Below are 16,597 nucleotides of genomic sequence, written 5' to 3'. Positions count from 1 at the left end.
CAAAGAACTTTAATAATTCCTGAGTTATTCCTCTTCTTTAAGAGTTTCATCTGATAAATGTTTCTTAAGACACATACCCAAAAACTTGAAGTCCTTTAAGTGGTAGCTTAAGACCAGGCCCCTCGTCACTTATTGATAATCAACTATCCCTTATTGATCTCATTTCATCCACCATCTAGTACAGTGCCTGTCATACAGTAAACATTCAACAAATGCTTTTTGAGTGAAATATTTAATCAGTTATAATATGTCAATTACGCTATAGCCAAAATAAGGGTAAAACTTCTGATATTGGATATCTTCTCGGGCTCTTGTTAAATTCAGTAGAATAAGTAGAGTACAGAAACAGACTTACTTCACACTTCTAGTATTGACCATCTGGAATAAATAAGGCCAAGTAAGTTTAAAAATTCTTATGCAGTCCTTGTATTTAATCAACAGCCAACAGTTTCCCTCGGTCAGTGCCTTAATAAGTAAAAGACTGGTTAGCCCAAAAGATCTGAGGGTGTCTGCTGGAAGCCTCAACTTTCATTCTCAAATTATAGTGCTGCTGGCAATGTTAAATTTTATGAAATGGCTCCCTGCTTCCTCTGCTGAGATGAGTGCAAGGTGCCATAAATGCCCAATAAATTTCAGGAGCTTTTAGAGCTGTATCTCTCCTTACCATTCTTTACATGATAAAATCTTCCAATAAAGATAGAACCAGATCACATTCTCTCAGAGTTTTTGCCTCGGCAGAAGATGGGTTTTATTATCTTAAAGGACACTTTCCTTCCCCCCATTTGTTTTGAAAAAGTGCTATGACAAATTTTACATTTATATTTCAGATTCAATTTTATATTGCTGTTTTTCCAGTTTTATATTTAATTGAGTCCGTAACGTTGTTATACGGTACCATAGTATCATTGTTCATTTTCTCTTAGAATTTGTCTCAGTTTGTAACAAAAAAATAACTTCTGTGATTGTTTAATGCTCATTTACCCTAACAAGCTATAAATTCCATAAGGACAGGGGTTTTATCTGCTTTGTTGGTATAATACCTGGGACACAGTAAGGACACCATATTTGTTGGAATAACACATGCATAAATAAAAGAATGCATTAATTACTAAATAATTGCTCATTCATGTTTGCAATGTTATCTAATCATTTCTTATGAGTCCAAACTATATCTAGATCTTTAATCTATGTCTGATAATTATAATACATTAATTTTAAATGAAGCATTTAATTTATGTAGCAGCTAAAGATCTTTATGGAGCCCATTCCACACTTCCTGTTAGATAACAGCTAAATTGGTGTGGAGTTACTGTCTTCCTCTTTGCATTTTCTTTTGAGGGATCCCATCAAAAACCTTCAATTTGATAGGAGTCTAAGGAATTCACTAATAAGAATCATAGAAATAGAAGAAGAGTAATCTTATCTTGAAATCAAACTATCAACATTTTAATCACAGAATAGCAAATGACAGATAAAAGTGATCCATTTTCCATGATACCTTGTAATCTTTCCACATCGGAAATTTAGGAACATCATTTTCTTGTTTAAAATTTTTCAGTGGTGCTCTAGAGCTATAGAATAAAATCTCCATTCCTAAATGTGTCATACAATCCTTTTCTTCAATCTATCACAGGTTTCTCTGATTTTATGCTCTTTTCCTTACACCTAACCAGCTAGCAATACACACTAGTTGTACATCTCATTGCCTAGAAAGCCCCATTTTCACACTTCTTCCAATGTTCTGTTTGAATTTCTTCTCATTCAGATAAACTTCTGTTCATTCTTCCCTATATTTGCACATTTTTTCTTGACTATATACACACACACACACACACACACACAGGATCCCTTTTCTTTGGTGCCATAGCACATTGTAGATACTCCAAAACAGCATTTGGTGCATCATATTCTAAAGTTTTTCCATATCTCTTTTCCCCTGGATGATGATATGAATGCTCTGGGGGCAAGGACCATGTATAAATCATGTGTTTTGTTGTTGTTGTTGTTCTTGCTGCTTGTTTTTTCTTTACTAAATGACATGCACAAATATTGCTTAGCACAGGTACTAGATTCTAGGAATATAGTGATGAACAATGTCACATGAGACCTACCCTTATAGAGATTTCACTGAAACAAAAAACCAGAAACATTGTATAAATTTTTACAAATATGAGGATCATTATAATAAAGAACAAAATATTATAGAATCCTGTAACAGATAGAACTATTTTAGTCTGCTGAGTAAGTACAAAAAAAGGGTTGCATTACTTTGAAAATAAGGGTTCAGAAAATAACTCTTTGGCTGCTTATTGACTACTTTTCTTATATTTTCTTTCTAACATATTCCTTTTAGGAAGGCATATGTGGGAAAGAAAAATGACAGTAAAAGCATCCCAAACCTACTTAGTTCATTTCTTCTAGATATAGAAGATGGAACTAGGTACAAGATATCAGAGTCATGATGGAATGGAGCCAAAGATAAATGCATTGTTAATGTAAAAATGAGAAAGGAAAAGTAAAAAAAAAAAACATAAGGCAGAGACTATATGGATTCAGGGAGTAAATACATGTATAGATATCAAGTGGATGTACCACCAAGGGCGTAGATACAGTAAATTTTAAAGTTAAATATGTAGATTCAAAATCAATAACTGGCTAACCGGTTAGAGGTTGTGTATTTTTCCTCTGTTGTAGACCTTAAAAAGCAATGTCTTTATGACCTCCATAGAAAAGCAATGTAAATGTATTCTACTTGAAGGAATATTTCAAGAATCCTCTGAAGAATATTCAAGTATCTAAGATCACAAAAGGAGATGCTTATACGAGGCACACAAACTGTATCAATAAAAAATTCAAATTAGAGTATGAGTTTTAGCCAGTTGTCTTTTATTCATATTCTGAATATTCCCTAGCCTATGTGGAAAGAATAAGAAGGGCAAATATTATCAGCATATAATGAAAAAGTAAACTATCTTCACTGGTTCTGACGTCTTTCATATATATTATTTAAAAGTAGCTGGTGAAGTAGATTTGTAGTCACATTTCTTCTCTGGGTATTAAATCACAAAATTCTGAAACTAAATATGAAAATAGAAATACTTTTATCCCAGAAACCCTGTCTTCCTTACAATTTTGCATCTGCATGGTAATCACTTGAATAGTAGTAATGGAAATGCCAGGAATACTTTCCTAACTTTGCCATTTTCATTCTAAATCTAATATCAAACTCTAATGAACAAACTACAAATGTCAGACCATTTTAAATAAATTTACCATTGTAGTTAATCACCAAGAACCCCAAAACTGGGGAGGCCTGGGTGGCTCAGTGGGTTAAGTGACAGACTTCAGCTCAGGTCATGATCCCAGGGTCCTGGGGTTGAGCTGCATGTTGGGCTCCCTGCTCAGTGGGGAGCCTGCTTCTCCCTCTCCCTCTTCCTCTCCCTGTGCTGTTCCCCTGCTCTTGCTCACTTCTCTCTCTCAAATAAATAAATAAAATATGTCTTTAAAAAAGAACCCCCAAATTAGGAGAGAGGATAACTTTCTGAAGAGAATAAGTACCTATCCTTTAAGGTGGAGCTCAAGTTTGGCCTGACTGCTTTCCCCTCACTGAAATTTACCCACCGAGTCTCTGCATTTCATAGCAGACCACTTGTCCATGCTGCATTTTCACCATTTGGTGTTAAATTTGTTTTTCACATTTATCTTCTTAAGAAAGGGGATGATGCATATCTATATTTTGTGTTCATTATTTTACAGAGCCAAACAGATTAAAGCATAATAAAATTTCTAATAGATTAACCAAATACCAAGGAAGAATACATATATTTAGAGATAATCTTCTTTGAATACATCTGGGAATTCAGTTCACTGAAGATTCAGGAAATGTTTAGAGAAGGAAAAACTTCATTTTACTTATTTACATAATGCTCTACAATTGAAATTGCCTCATCTTTATCAATCACCTTCTTCCCCCAAAACTATGGTTAGCTAACTATAGTAAACGGATTAAGTGATGGTAAAACCCTAATCAAATTCCATAGAAAATCATTTCCTTTTTTTAAAAAAAAGATGTGTTTATTTTTATTTTTATTTTTATTTTATTTTATATTTTATTTTATTTTATTTTTACTAGAGAGAGAGAGAGATTGAGATAGATAGAAAGAGAGAAAACACAGGCAGGAGTGGGAGAAAAGACAGAGGGAGAGAATCTTCAAGCAAACTCCCTGGTGAGCATGGAGCCTGACCCAGGGCTCCATCCCAGGACCCATAAGATCATGACCTGATATGAAACAGAGTCAGAAGCTTAACCAATTGAGCCACCCAGGCACCCTGAGAAACACTTCTAATTGGTTAGGAATGGGTCATATAAACAATCTGTCTTATCTATGATAATTTTAATATGTCTGAATGTATAAAGAATAGAAAGCAAAAATATAAGATACAAATAACTTTAAAACCACAGATATGTCCTTTCCATAACTCAAGACAGTCCTTTGTAATTCTTTGTGGTACATATGTTCTGATGCCAATGCTATAAATATAATATGTTTAATCCTTATTACAACCCAATTATGTAGACATGATTCCTCCCCATTTACAGATAAGGACACTGAGTCTCAGAGAGGCTCAGTAACTTCAATTAAGACACCTGGAACACTCAGGTGGAACTAGGATTTGTACATAAGTCATCTGACTACAAAGGCCACATATTCTATCTAGTGTGTTAGGAAATGCCTTTCATATAAGGGCCAGCAAATGCAAGCTATTCATCTTTGGAATTTAGAATTTACACATTTTACCTCAGTGCTTTGATTTTTTTTCTTTTTTCGAATAAGAATGATTCATTGATCTTACTTAGTCGTACCAACCAAAAGATAACAATGTGGCATAGTCAATCTGGCTAGCTAATCTATACTAGAGTTTGAACCCATGGCTTTGGGCTAATCAGCACAAAACACTAACTAAATAAATGGAATAATCTAAGGTTTGCACATAAAATCTATCAGAAGTAACTCTGTTTTTGTGAGAATTAGCCATTTATGTAATGTTTGGGCACCATTTGGTCAGCATGTACAATATTAATGAAGACTGCTCACACCAGTGCTTATAAATCATCAAATTCCCTCTGGAAACTTCCTAGATTCTAGCATGCATAGTCTGTTGACGATGTCTGTGGAGCAGGCATAGCTTACTGAGACTCTCATCTGTTTTCAGTGACATGAAATCTAGACTTTAACAATATGCCAGGAATATACAACTTCTACAAGTGTAATTTGACTTTTTTTGTTTAATTCAGGATCTGAAAATTATTAGATCTTGATTTAGCCTTGCAAAATCACTTCACCAACATTAAAATTATGCTGCTTATGCAATGAAAAAATAGAATGCATTTTAATGGAAGGTTTGACCTGCAGAAAGATGAATAATTTGCATCAATTTTTGTGCATTATGTTCAACTAATGAAGACAAATGTATTCATTCATTTCGGTAAAGCTGAAGAACTGAAGGCCGGCAATTTTATGCATCTATAATGATGAATATTACAGTACTTATTATATGATGAATTGGGAATTCTAGAAATGGATGGTGAGCAAAACAGGGAAAAAACATGCTTCTCATACTGATTTCTATTTTTATAAACACTGGCATCTGCCTTAAATAAACAACATGCCTCCCCTAGTACCAATTCTATATCTCTCGCTTCATCAAAGAACAAGAAATAAAGCAGAAGTGAGATTTCATGCATTTAGAAATAGAATTAGAATATAGAAGTGAATAAAGGAATTTCATATTGTTCATGTGTCATAGTGGACTACTTCTACCATAAAGAGTCAATGATACAACCTAGTGCAACATTTTTTTTTACTTTAGGTTAATTATGCATAAGATTATTATAACAAGATAAAAATTGCTTGAGAGTCATTAATAGGACTACTGCTATTTTGTAATCATTAATAAAAATACATTATAAAACAGTTTATAAACGTAACATTAATAACCTATTAAATTAAAATGAAATTCTATTATGAAATAATATATCCTAACATTTATAATTAAACAAGTAAATATGACAGAAATAAAATGCATATAGCATTTTTGTGTGTGATAAAATTATCTTTAGGGGTACCTGGGTGGCTCAACAGGTTAAGCGTCTGGCTCTAGGTCTCGGCTTAGGTCTCTATCTCATGGGTCTTGTCCCCTGGTCCTGCATTGGGCTCCGCACTCATCAGGGAATTAGCTTAAAGATTCTCTCCCTCTGCCCCTTCCTCTCTCTCTCTCTCTCTCTCTCTCTCTCTCAAAAATAAATAAATAAATCTTGTAAAAAATTATCTTAAATCTAACCTTATTATTAAAAACCACTGTAAACACATCCACTTTATATTAATCTCTACTTCATTTTTATATTTCTGCCTTGTAGACTTCATGTATTATATATATATATATACATATATATATGTCAGTAGTTGTATGATTATGATATAACTAAGTTAATTTGCATTTTGTTTCCAGAAATCATTATTCACTGACTACATGAAACTATTGATTTACCTCAACAAGGAAAATGGGAACAAATGATATTATAGAAAAATTTAGCATCAACAATATGCACAGGTATGAAAACAATCCCTCCATGCCCTTCTCGGTTGACACTTCATATATGTTACTAAATTCATGAGGAACTAATTAATGAAGCATGCCACTAGCTTGTTAAAAACAGAAATAATGGTTACCTGGGTGGCTCAGTCAGTTAAATATCTGCCTTTGGCTTTAGCTCAGGTCATGATTCCAGGGTCCTGGGATCAAATCCTGTGTTGGGCTCCCTGTTATGAGGGGAGCCTGCTTTTCTCTCTCTTTCTCTCTCTCTCTGCCTGCCACTCCCCCTGCTTGTGCTCCCTCTCTCTCTTAAATAAACAAGTAAAATCTTAAAAAAAAAATAGTTTTAATGAGACCCTTCAGTCACTCTACAATATTTCTACCAAATTAAACACAGCAAAGCAAAATAACCCCAACTAGCCATAATGGATTTTTTTCTAGACTGCTGCTTTCGTCCCAGCTCATGGACTGCTGAGCGGGCCTGGTCCTCAAAGTGCAATGTGCACTCTACATTTGAAAGGGAGAAGCCAAGAAGGCTTTTAGTCTGGGCAGTGAGAAGGGAGGTAATGCAGCATAAAATGCCATTAAGGGGAAATGCTCCCTGTTCAGATAAATAGATGATCACCTATGGTGAATTAAAAGGCAAGAGACTGCAACTGCTCACACATTTTAAATATTCCTTAATGAAAACTGCAGTGATTGCCTTTTTTTTTTGCTCTACCCCATCTAGAGCTGTTTTGTTTTTTTTTTCCCCTAAATTCTTCTGAATGAAATAGGAAGTTCAGTTAACTTAAGAGTAAGAACACTTACAACTTCAAAAATCTACATATAGTAAATGTTACGTAGAAATAACATTGCTACAGTCAGGAAAACTGAAAAGGATATAATGTCACCCCAAGCTTAATTAAACCAGCTTATGCTTATTTAGCATTTACCTTCACATCATTGTTGATTGCTCCACTGAAGTACTTTTGTGTAAACAGAGCTTCCCTAATTAAATAGCTTATATTGGAGTCATTCAGCAACCTCACACACTTTGGGCAGTTCTCATCATACTCAGAATGATGAATGGTGATGGCAGGCCCCTGGATGAGCAACACTGGAGGAGGCCTGGCAGGCTAACAAGAGACTGCATGGACTTTTGAGGGATAAAGGAAAATGCATATAATTTTTAAAAATATTTCTGATTTCTTACTCCAGAAAAGACAAAGTATTTTCCATTTTAACCTCCTGCACTTACCCACATGTGCCCCAATGACAACATCTGACAATCTGAACAACAATGGAAGCAAAGGGAATTCCGCTCTTTAATCACATTTACAGTATTAGTAAAGATGAAATTTTCACTATAGATATGGCTCCTACAAAATATAAACTCAAAATCTTGGGGAATTTCTGGTACTGACCTAAATTTCCAGAACTTGAGCCCAAATTGCTCTGCTTTGAATATATTTATCTCATTAACTCTTGCTGTGAAAAGAACAAGAGCCTCAAATAACATTTTTTCATAGCTGAGTGGTTTTTGTTTTTTGTTTTTTTTTTTTTTTGGTTTGTGATTAAACAATCTGTTGAAACTAAGGAAATGTGATGTATTACAAATAATCTTCAATATGCTTGAACAACGATGATATAAAAGGCAAATGCTAATTAACTAGTTGAAAAATGCAGATTATGATATTGGTTGAAAGTTTATGGGAAATCAGAATCTCATTCAAGTACTAGGGTTACATGTCCTTGTGCTTATTAATGACTAAATAAGTATAAATAATTCATGAAGCCATACTTCTAGTAGAGGTATGACTGAGCGAATCATAAATTACCACCTGGAATGTTTTTCTCAGAAGTAAAGTATTTAAGGGAGTGAAGTATGAGGGCCTCTTTCTAGATTACACTTCTCTATGATGTTTCATACGAGAGTTAAGACTTACTCATAATGTACTGGGTCTCAAAAATATTTTAATTTTATGCTATGTTGTGAATGAATAAAATACAATTCACTGAAGAACTTCACATTATCATGTCAAAGAGAAGAAAACAAGTTATCTGAATAAGAGAAACAATATATATATATATATATTGTAATATATATATATATATATATATATTGCAGGCAGGTGATTTGAATATTATTCCTTTATATTACTGTTTTCAAATTTATCTCATTCAGAATTAGGCTCAGAATAAAACATATGCTATATGAATTAAATAACTTTTAGTGATAATGAGAGTTTAACAATTTTAAATTAGTATTTTTTGAAAAAAAAATTAGTATTGTTTGGCATGAAAATGAAGAATATGCTAAAACTAGTCTTCTTGGTCTATCATTTTGCTATTTCATGGTATTTTTCAGATATTTTGAATTTTTGTTCCTATGTACTGATAATTTTACATTAAAATTCCAAGAATGGGGGGCACCTGAGTGGCTCAGTCAGTAAAGTTCCTGCCTTAGGCTCAGGTCAAGACCCCAGGGTCCTGGGATCAAGTCCCACACCAGGATCTCTGCTCAGCAGGGAGTCTGCTTCTCTCTCTCTCTCCCTCAACCTGCTCCTTCCACTACTTATTCTTCCTCTCTCTCTTTCTCTGTCAAATAAATAAATTAAATCTTTAAAAAATAAAATAAAATACCAAGAATGTCTTTATAAAAGTTAGACATTTATCATGTGCCATTGCCTCATTTAAAACAATTACTTTAACAAAAACATTAATATATATTATACCCCACCAATCTACACGCTAAAAAAAAAAGGATCCCACTTAGAAATATAATACAACATAAAATCTCATGCATTGTCCTTGCCAATATCAATGAATATTTTCCACAAAAACTCAGCTTTCTTCAGGACAAGAGTTAATCTGATCAGCTAAATTGAACAGATTAAAAAGAAAAAGATTTACATCCTAAGGCTTATAGTTTAATTTGTTTTGTTCTTTCATCTTATCTATAAGATAAGCATAAAGTGAGAGGAAATAGAATTTCTAAGTGCTATGCCTGGTATTTCCCTCAAAGTTACATTAAAATATAGCTTATATATCAGTATTTTGAATTGTTTTATATTTTCTTAATAAGTCTCTACCTTTTAGTAAAGAGTGTCAGGGGTAAGAAGGTATTGGAAATTTCTTTTTGTATGCTTCAATAAACTGTAACAGAGAGTTCCTTAGAACTGATTCAACTATTATCTTTCTTTTAAAAATGGTCTTCAAACCTGAGGTAACCAAGTGGGTTTTTGGGATTTGTATAATACACTATTTTGATTTCTTTTTAGTGAGCATTTCCTCAAAGTGAGAGTATGATAGAGATATTCCCAGTACACTGGTACACTGGTACACTGTATTTATGAAACAAGCGAACAAATAAAAAAACCTTATGTTTAAGGTATTACAGTAAATAGAAAACAAAATTATTTTATAAATTTTGAAATTATGAGTACTATTATGTGACTATCATTAAAATACCAGTGCTAAAACTTCTGCACAGTGAAGGAAATATTCAACAAAACTAAAAGGCAACCTATGGAATGGGAGAAGATCTTTACAAATGACATATCTGATAAAGGGTTAGTATCCAAAATTATAAATAATTTTTTGAACTCAACACCCAAAAAACAAATAATCTCATTAAGATATGGGCAGAAGACATGCATAGACATTTTTCCAAAGAAGATATACAAACGGCCCACAGACAGATGAAAAGATGTTCAACATGACTTATCATCAGGGAAACACAAATCAAAACTGCAATGAGATATCACCTCACAGTTGTCAGAATGGCTACAATTAACAACATAGAAAAACAACAAATATTGGAGAAGATGCAAAGAAAGGGTTGGCGGGAATGCAAACTGGTGCAGCCACCCTGGGAAACAATATGAAGTTTCCTCAGAAAGTTAAAAATAGAACTACCACATGATCCATCAATGGCATTACTAGGATACAATGCCCAATTACTTAAAGGATATAAAAATACTGATTCAAAGGGACTCTTTCACTCTGATGTTTTTAGCAGCATTATCAACAATAGGCAAATTATGGAAAGAGCCCAAACATGATTGATTGATGAATGGATAAAGAGGAAGGGATGTGTGCGTGCGTGTGTGTGTGTGTGTGTGTGTATGAAAACTTCTCAGACATCAAAAAGAATGAAATCTTGCCATTTGCAATGACATAGATGGAGCTAGAGTATAATATGCTAAGCAAAACAAGTCAGTCAGAAAAAGACAAATACCATATGACTTCACTCATATGTGGAATTTAAGAAACAAAACAGATGAACATAGGGATAGGGGAGAAAAAGGAGAGGGAGGAAAACCATAAGATACTTTTAGCTACAGAAAACAAACTGAGGGTTGATGGAGAGGAGGTGGGTAGAAGATGGGCTAGATGGATGATGGGCATTAAGGAGGACACTTGTGATGAGCACTGGGTGTTATATGTAAGTGATCAATCACTAAATTCGATTTCTGAAACCAATAGTACATTCTATGTTAACTAGAATTTAAATAAAAATTTGAAACAAAAAAATAATAATAAAATAAAATACCTGTGCTACATTGCAAAGTTCTCACACATTCTTTTCAAATCTTACTTCCCATTATCGTGGATTACTCACGTTTGTTTAATGAGGTCATCACATTTGATAATGTAAAATGTCATATTCATTATTAGCTCTAAAATTTATGTGTTTTCTTTATAAATCTTGCTGCACCATCACATTTTCAGATGTAGAATTCATGTGTTCAACAAATATTAGAGGGCGCATAGAATGCAGGTACTGTTTTATAGGCTTACACAACAAAGAAACAGAGATCTATGCCCTCATCCAGATAATGTAAATCAGCAAAAGATGGTAAAGACATTTGAGAATCTTACCCTTTTCAGAGACAACACTGAAAAATGCATTTATTTGTTCCAGCTCTTTCCAGATGAAACTATAAGACAATGGGAACCTATCAAGTCACTGTTCCCATCCCCTCATAAGTGCAGTTTGCTCGATTTTTTTTTTCTAAGACATCAGCTAACCATGTTCCTCCATGTAGTTCCTACCCCAGTTTAGAACAAACTCTCAGAATTTGTCAAGCACCTTATCAGAAGAAATGTTATAAGTTTAAATTAAATAACCTTAGATCTTCCAATAACCCTCTAATTTTACTAATTATAATTATTATAATTTTAAAATATTTTATGTATTTATTCATGAGAGACACAGAGAGAGGCAGAGACATGGACAGAGGGAGAAACCGGCTCCTCACAGGGAGCCCATTGCAGGACTGGATCCTGGACCCTGGGATCACGCCCTGAGCCAAAGACAGATGATCAACCACTGAGCCACCCAGCTGTCCCTTATTTCACTATGAAAAAGAAATGAACTCCAGGAGTCATAACTTTCATATGACTTGTCCAAGATTACAATAAACAGCAAGGCTAAATCTAGAATATCATTGTGCATAATACTGCATGATGATAGTTTGTTTTTTAATTGATGTATAATTGACATACAATATCCTATTAGCCATAGGTGTACATCATAGTGACTCAATATTTTTATACGTTATAAAATGACCTCAATGTTAAGTCTAGTTATCATCTGTCACCATACAAAGCTATCACAATGATTGATTAGACTCCTTAAGCTGTATATTACATCTTCATGACATTTATTTTATTACTGGAAGTTAGTATTTCTTAATTCCCTTCACCTAGTCCATCTGCCCTTCTACCTCTCTCATGTCTGCTAAGCAAAGTTTGTTTCCTGTATCTATTGGTCTATTCCTGTTTTGTTTTCCTTGTTCATTTGGTTTTCGGATTCCACATATAAGTGAAATCATACTGTATTCGCCTTTCTCAGTCTGACTTACTTCACTTAGCATAATACCCTTTAGGGAATTGCAAGGTTGTTGCAAATGTTGATACTAATAGCACCTTATCAGTCTATTGCCTAAAATATAAATTTGCTTATACTCCATTTCATAAATTAGTAAAGTATACTTGAAAAATTGGCAAAGAAGTCACTCATTACAAATTCCAAATAAATGGTACATGAACTCACGAAGTTTCTGAGTTGATTATGTAATTTTCACTGAGGGGAAAGAATCACACCAGATCTAACTCTGGTGAATACCATAGTTTGAGCACTCCATCAGCAAAGTTTTGCTCCTCAAGTAGTAATTATGAAAACTCAATCATTAATAAACATTTATCATATATTAACGTTCATTATAAAACTTCTGAATTACTACATACATTGGCGTAACGACAGCAAGGCTTTGGGAGTTTATTCCTTGGTTCAGGCAGTAAAGATGTTTTGCGTACAGAATTTAAAAACAACAAGAATATCAACTATCACCACACACTAACAAGTCAAACATGTCATAAAATATTCCATTTCAAAAATATCTTCTGTGCACCAAAGTTCTAAATTATTACTGTTGAGTTTAATAACCTGACTTCTATTAAGCTTTGAATTGACATATATTTAATTTCTTATTCTTTAATAAATATTGTATTCTCTTTGGAGAATTTCCATTATATAGTTTACTCCCCATACATGTGATCTCAGCTACACTTGCATAAATGGGGAGTATGAATCCAAGGTTTTGTGGGTTTTTTGTTTGCTTGTTTTCACTTCTATAGTGACTATGGAATCATTATTTGGTTCTACTACATAAATATGTAGTGTTATAGGAGCTAGTGTCTCAAAATTCTCTCAAAGACAGTCCAAACTTTTTTGGACTATGAATAAATTTAAGAAAACTTTACCAAATATGATAGAATTTAGTGTAGACATTTTTTGGTGAAGTCTTTATGGTGGAAAAGTTTTGGACTTCCCAGACATTTGAAAGCTGCTAGAAACGATCTCAAAGAAACAAAGACATTTATAGTCTCATAATTTCTGGAATTTTTTATGAAATTGGATTTTCATAAATCTATACCCAACTTTCTAACTACTGTATATACATTTATTTGAAAGAAATTGTTCAATTATTCAAAATTAAAGTTAAATTTATGAGTAAAGATAAATTGACAAAAATGGTTATGCTATTTATTAAATGTAAACAAGTGAAGATCAGTTTTGACCCATTCATGAACAAATTTGCAGAAGTTAAGGCTCAGAAAAATTATAATATTATTATCTATTACTGTGATGGGCCAATGAATAGCTGTTTTCCCCTTTATTTCAAAAAATACATTGTACTATATAGTATTAGTTTCCTGTTTCTGCTATAGCAAATTTAGTGGCTTCAAACAACACAAATATATTTTGTAATAGTTCTGAATGTCAGAAGTCTTAAAAGTGATAGTCTGCAGGGCTTCATTCCTTCTTCAACCTCTAGGAAAGAATGTTTCCTTGCATTCTAGACTAACTCTTAAAGGTCATCTGTGTTCCTTGGCTTGTGACCCTTTCATCCATGTTCAGTTCAGCAGGTAGCATTTTCAAATCACTCTCAGTCTCTTTTTCCTATCTACTATCTGACACCATGGTCTGAATGTTTGTGGCCACCCAACTTCCTATATTGAAACTGAATCTTCAATATGATAGTATTTAGAGGTGGGGCCCTTGGGAGGTGACTAGTCATTAGATAGTGCTCTCATGGATGAGATTAGTGCTTTTATAAAAGGGACTCCAGAGAGATCCCTGACTATTCTGTCACGTAAGGACACAGTGAGAAGGCAGCTATCAAACAGGAAGCAGGTCTCACCAGACAAGGAGTCGGCTGGTACTTAGATCTTGGACTTCCAGTTTACAGAACTGTGAAAAATAAATTTCAGCTGTTTAGGCGCCACCCAATCTCTGGTATTATTTTACAGGCTTCCAAATGGTTAAAACATTCTTCCTTTCATTTTTCCCATTATCCTGTCCCCTCAACTGTGACTCCAAACCTTGTTCCTCCTTATAAGGACCCACCTAGTTAATCCAGGGTAATCTCCCCATCTCAAAATCCTTAACTCAACCACACTTGCAAAGTCCCTTTTCTCAGATAACATATTCACATATTTTGGGGATTAGGGCATGGACATTTTGGGGGAACAATTATTATGCCCACCATATGTACATGGTACTATAATATTGTGTATGAATGCACTTATTATACAGATATATATACATATTCATATATATTATACACATATATGAAGATCAATAATTCAAAATTTTCATTGTCTTTTCTGGCAACTGTTATCTTTTTTCTTTTCACTTCTTTTTTTAATCCTTCATTTCATGATTATTATTGAAAATAATTTTGTCATATGAAAGGAAAAGGATGTTAAAAATAATTGATCCTGGTGTCAAATATTCTAGATATGTTACTGGTAAACATTCTGCTATTTTTCTTAAATAAAGCAATTATCTTCCCTAAAATAAAACAATAAAACATATATCCACAGAAACCAATGAACCATTTTGTGGCTTATTCTTTTAATTAACTTTCTAAGTCAAACACTATACTCATAAAACACAAATCTGAAAAAATAAAATGCCAAAACTTTTATTCACAAGATTTTTTTAAAATGTAGAATTGAGAAGGTCTTTTATATTGATGTTGGTTTTTTCAACACTGATACAGCAAAAAAATGTCTACTGGACATTTTGGCAGAAATCAATTTTTCTTTCATTACTCACCTATTTAGAAGCAGATGTCCCAATTGCTTCCTGATTTCATATAGTGACAGAACAAAACAAGGTAGATTTGTTATAAGCAAAATTCCTAATGGCATATGGAGGAGGCACTGTTTTTCCTCCTCCTCACCACAACTGAGATGAATGAGCAAAGAACAAGTGACTGACATAAAACCTACCCATGGGGGTGCCAACGCCATAACCTTTGGAGTCTATAAGGCCGCCGATCTGTGTCAGGTTACAGTTCCGCTGGGTAACAAACTCAATTGTTGTTGACTCCATTAGGAAAGCATAATCAGAGGTGAGGACTCTCTGGATTCCTTCTTCATTACTTTTGACGAGTACTGATTGCCTCCTGCTACTCATGAAGGCCCACATTTTGTCATACGTAGATATTTTTGATTTCTAGGGAAAAATAAAATACGTAAGAAAGATATTCCTCGGTTTCCATGTGATCCTACAATATTTAGATGGAGCAGACTATATTCCATTTACTCATAATACCTTATAATAGTCTTACTAATAATAGTAATATTTAAACGAAGAAATCAAAATCTGTATAAAAAGTTCCTCACTGGGGCACCTGGGTGGCTTAGTGGTTGAGTCTTTACCTTTGGCTCAGTTGTGATCCTGGGATCCTGTATCAGGCTCCCCGTGGGGAAGCTTGCTCCTCCCTCTGCCTATGTCTCTGCCCTTCTCTTTGTGTTTCTCTCTTTAACATAAAATCTTTTTTTTTTTTTTAGCAAAAGAGTTCCTTGTAGCAGTTCCTCTTCTCATATTTCCGGTATAACACTGATTTCTTTAACAAACATATCGAAAATAATTTAATGCTCAAAAATGCATTGCTAATAAATAATAGAAGGCCATTAAAAAAAAAGAGAAAACAAGATTGATAGAAGGAACTTTTGTGCTTGTATCTCACATGAGTATTTCCTGTGTCTAGTTTTATCTTTCAACATTGTATAACATCAAATTTGGAAGACACAGACACTGGACACCAACTGACACTAAAAAACCTTGAGTTTTTGTTTGTTTGTTTTTGTTTTTCCCAGTGTGGTTGACTATAAGACAGATGTCACATTATCCTCCAAGTACACAAAGATATGGGCTGAACAAATAAAAATAATTTGTTACAAATAAAAATTTCTACTAGGAGACAATCTGGATACCACAGAACTTCTTTTAGCCTGCCACAGGACAACAGGAAATCTATCATTCAGACCTACTAACTAAAGAATTCTGGACCAATAAAATTGAAGTTTTTATATCCAACTGAAAATTCTCAATAAGGCTTCACTAGGATTTTACTAGTAAAGGAAAGAAATAGGTTTCATTCAGAAGGTATAGGTAAAAACAACCATGAGAAAGGTTAGCATCTGCTAATGAAAAGTG

At 33.7% G+C, this 16,597-nt stretch overlaps 1 protein-coding gene across 6 annotated transcripts in view; it reads right to left on the bottom strand.

The window, feature by feature from the left end:
- GRIK2 (glutamate ionotropic receptor kainate type subunit 2) overlaps nt 1–16,597 on the bottom strand; it is a 641,615-nt gene that overhangs the window by 20,557 nt on the left and 604,461 nt on the right. For all 6 annotated transcript variants that reach the window (XR_011997276.1, XM_072738083.1, XM_072738081.1 and 3 more), the window contains one exon: nt 15,385–15,610. Coding sequence is in view for 5 of the 6 variants with exons in the window: in XM_072738083.1 (XP_072594184.1) it covers nt 15,385–15,610 (226 nt within the window). In the remaining variant the exon portion in view is untranslated. The remainder of the gene's footprint in view (nt 1–15,384; nt 15,611–16,597) is intronic.

Source organism: Vulpes vulpes, chromosome 1 (assembly GCF_048418805.1).
Source record: "Vulpes vulpes isolate BD-2025 chromosome 1, VulVul3, whole genome shotgun sequence".
In the NCBI taxonomy this organism is placed as follows: domain Eukaryota; kingdom Metazoa; phylum Chordata; class Mammalia; order Carnivora; family Canidae; genus Vulpes; species Vulpes vulpes.
This window is presented reverse-complemented; position numbering and strand designations above follow the sequence as displayed.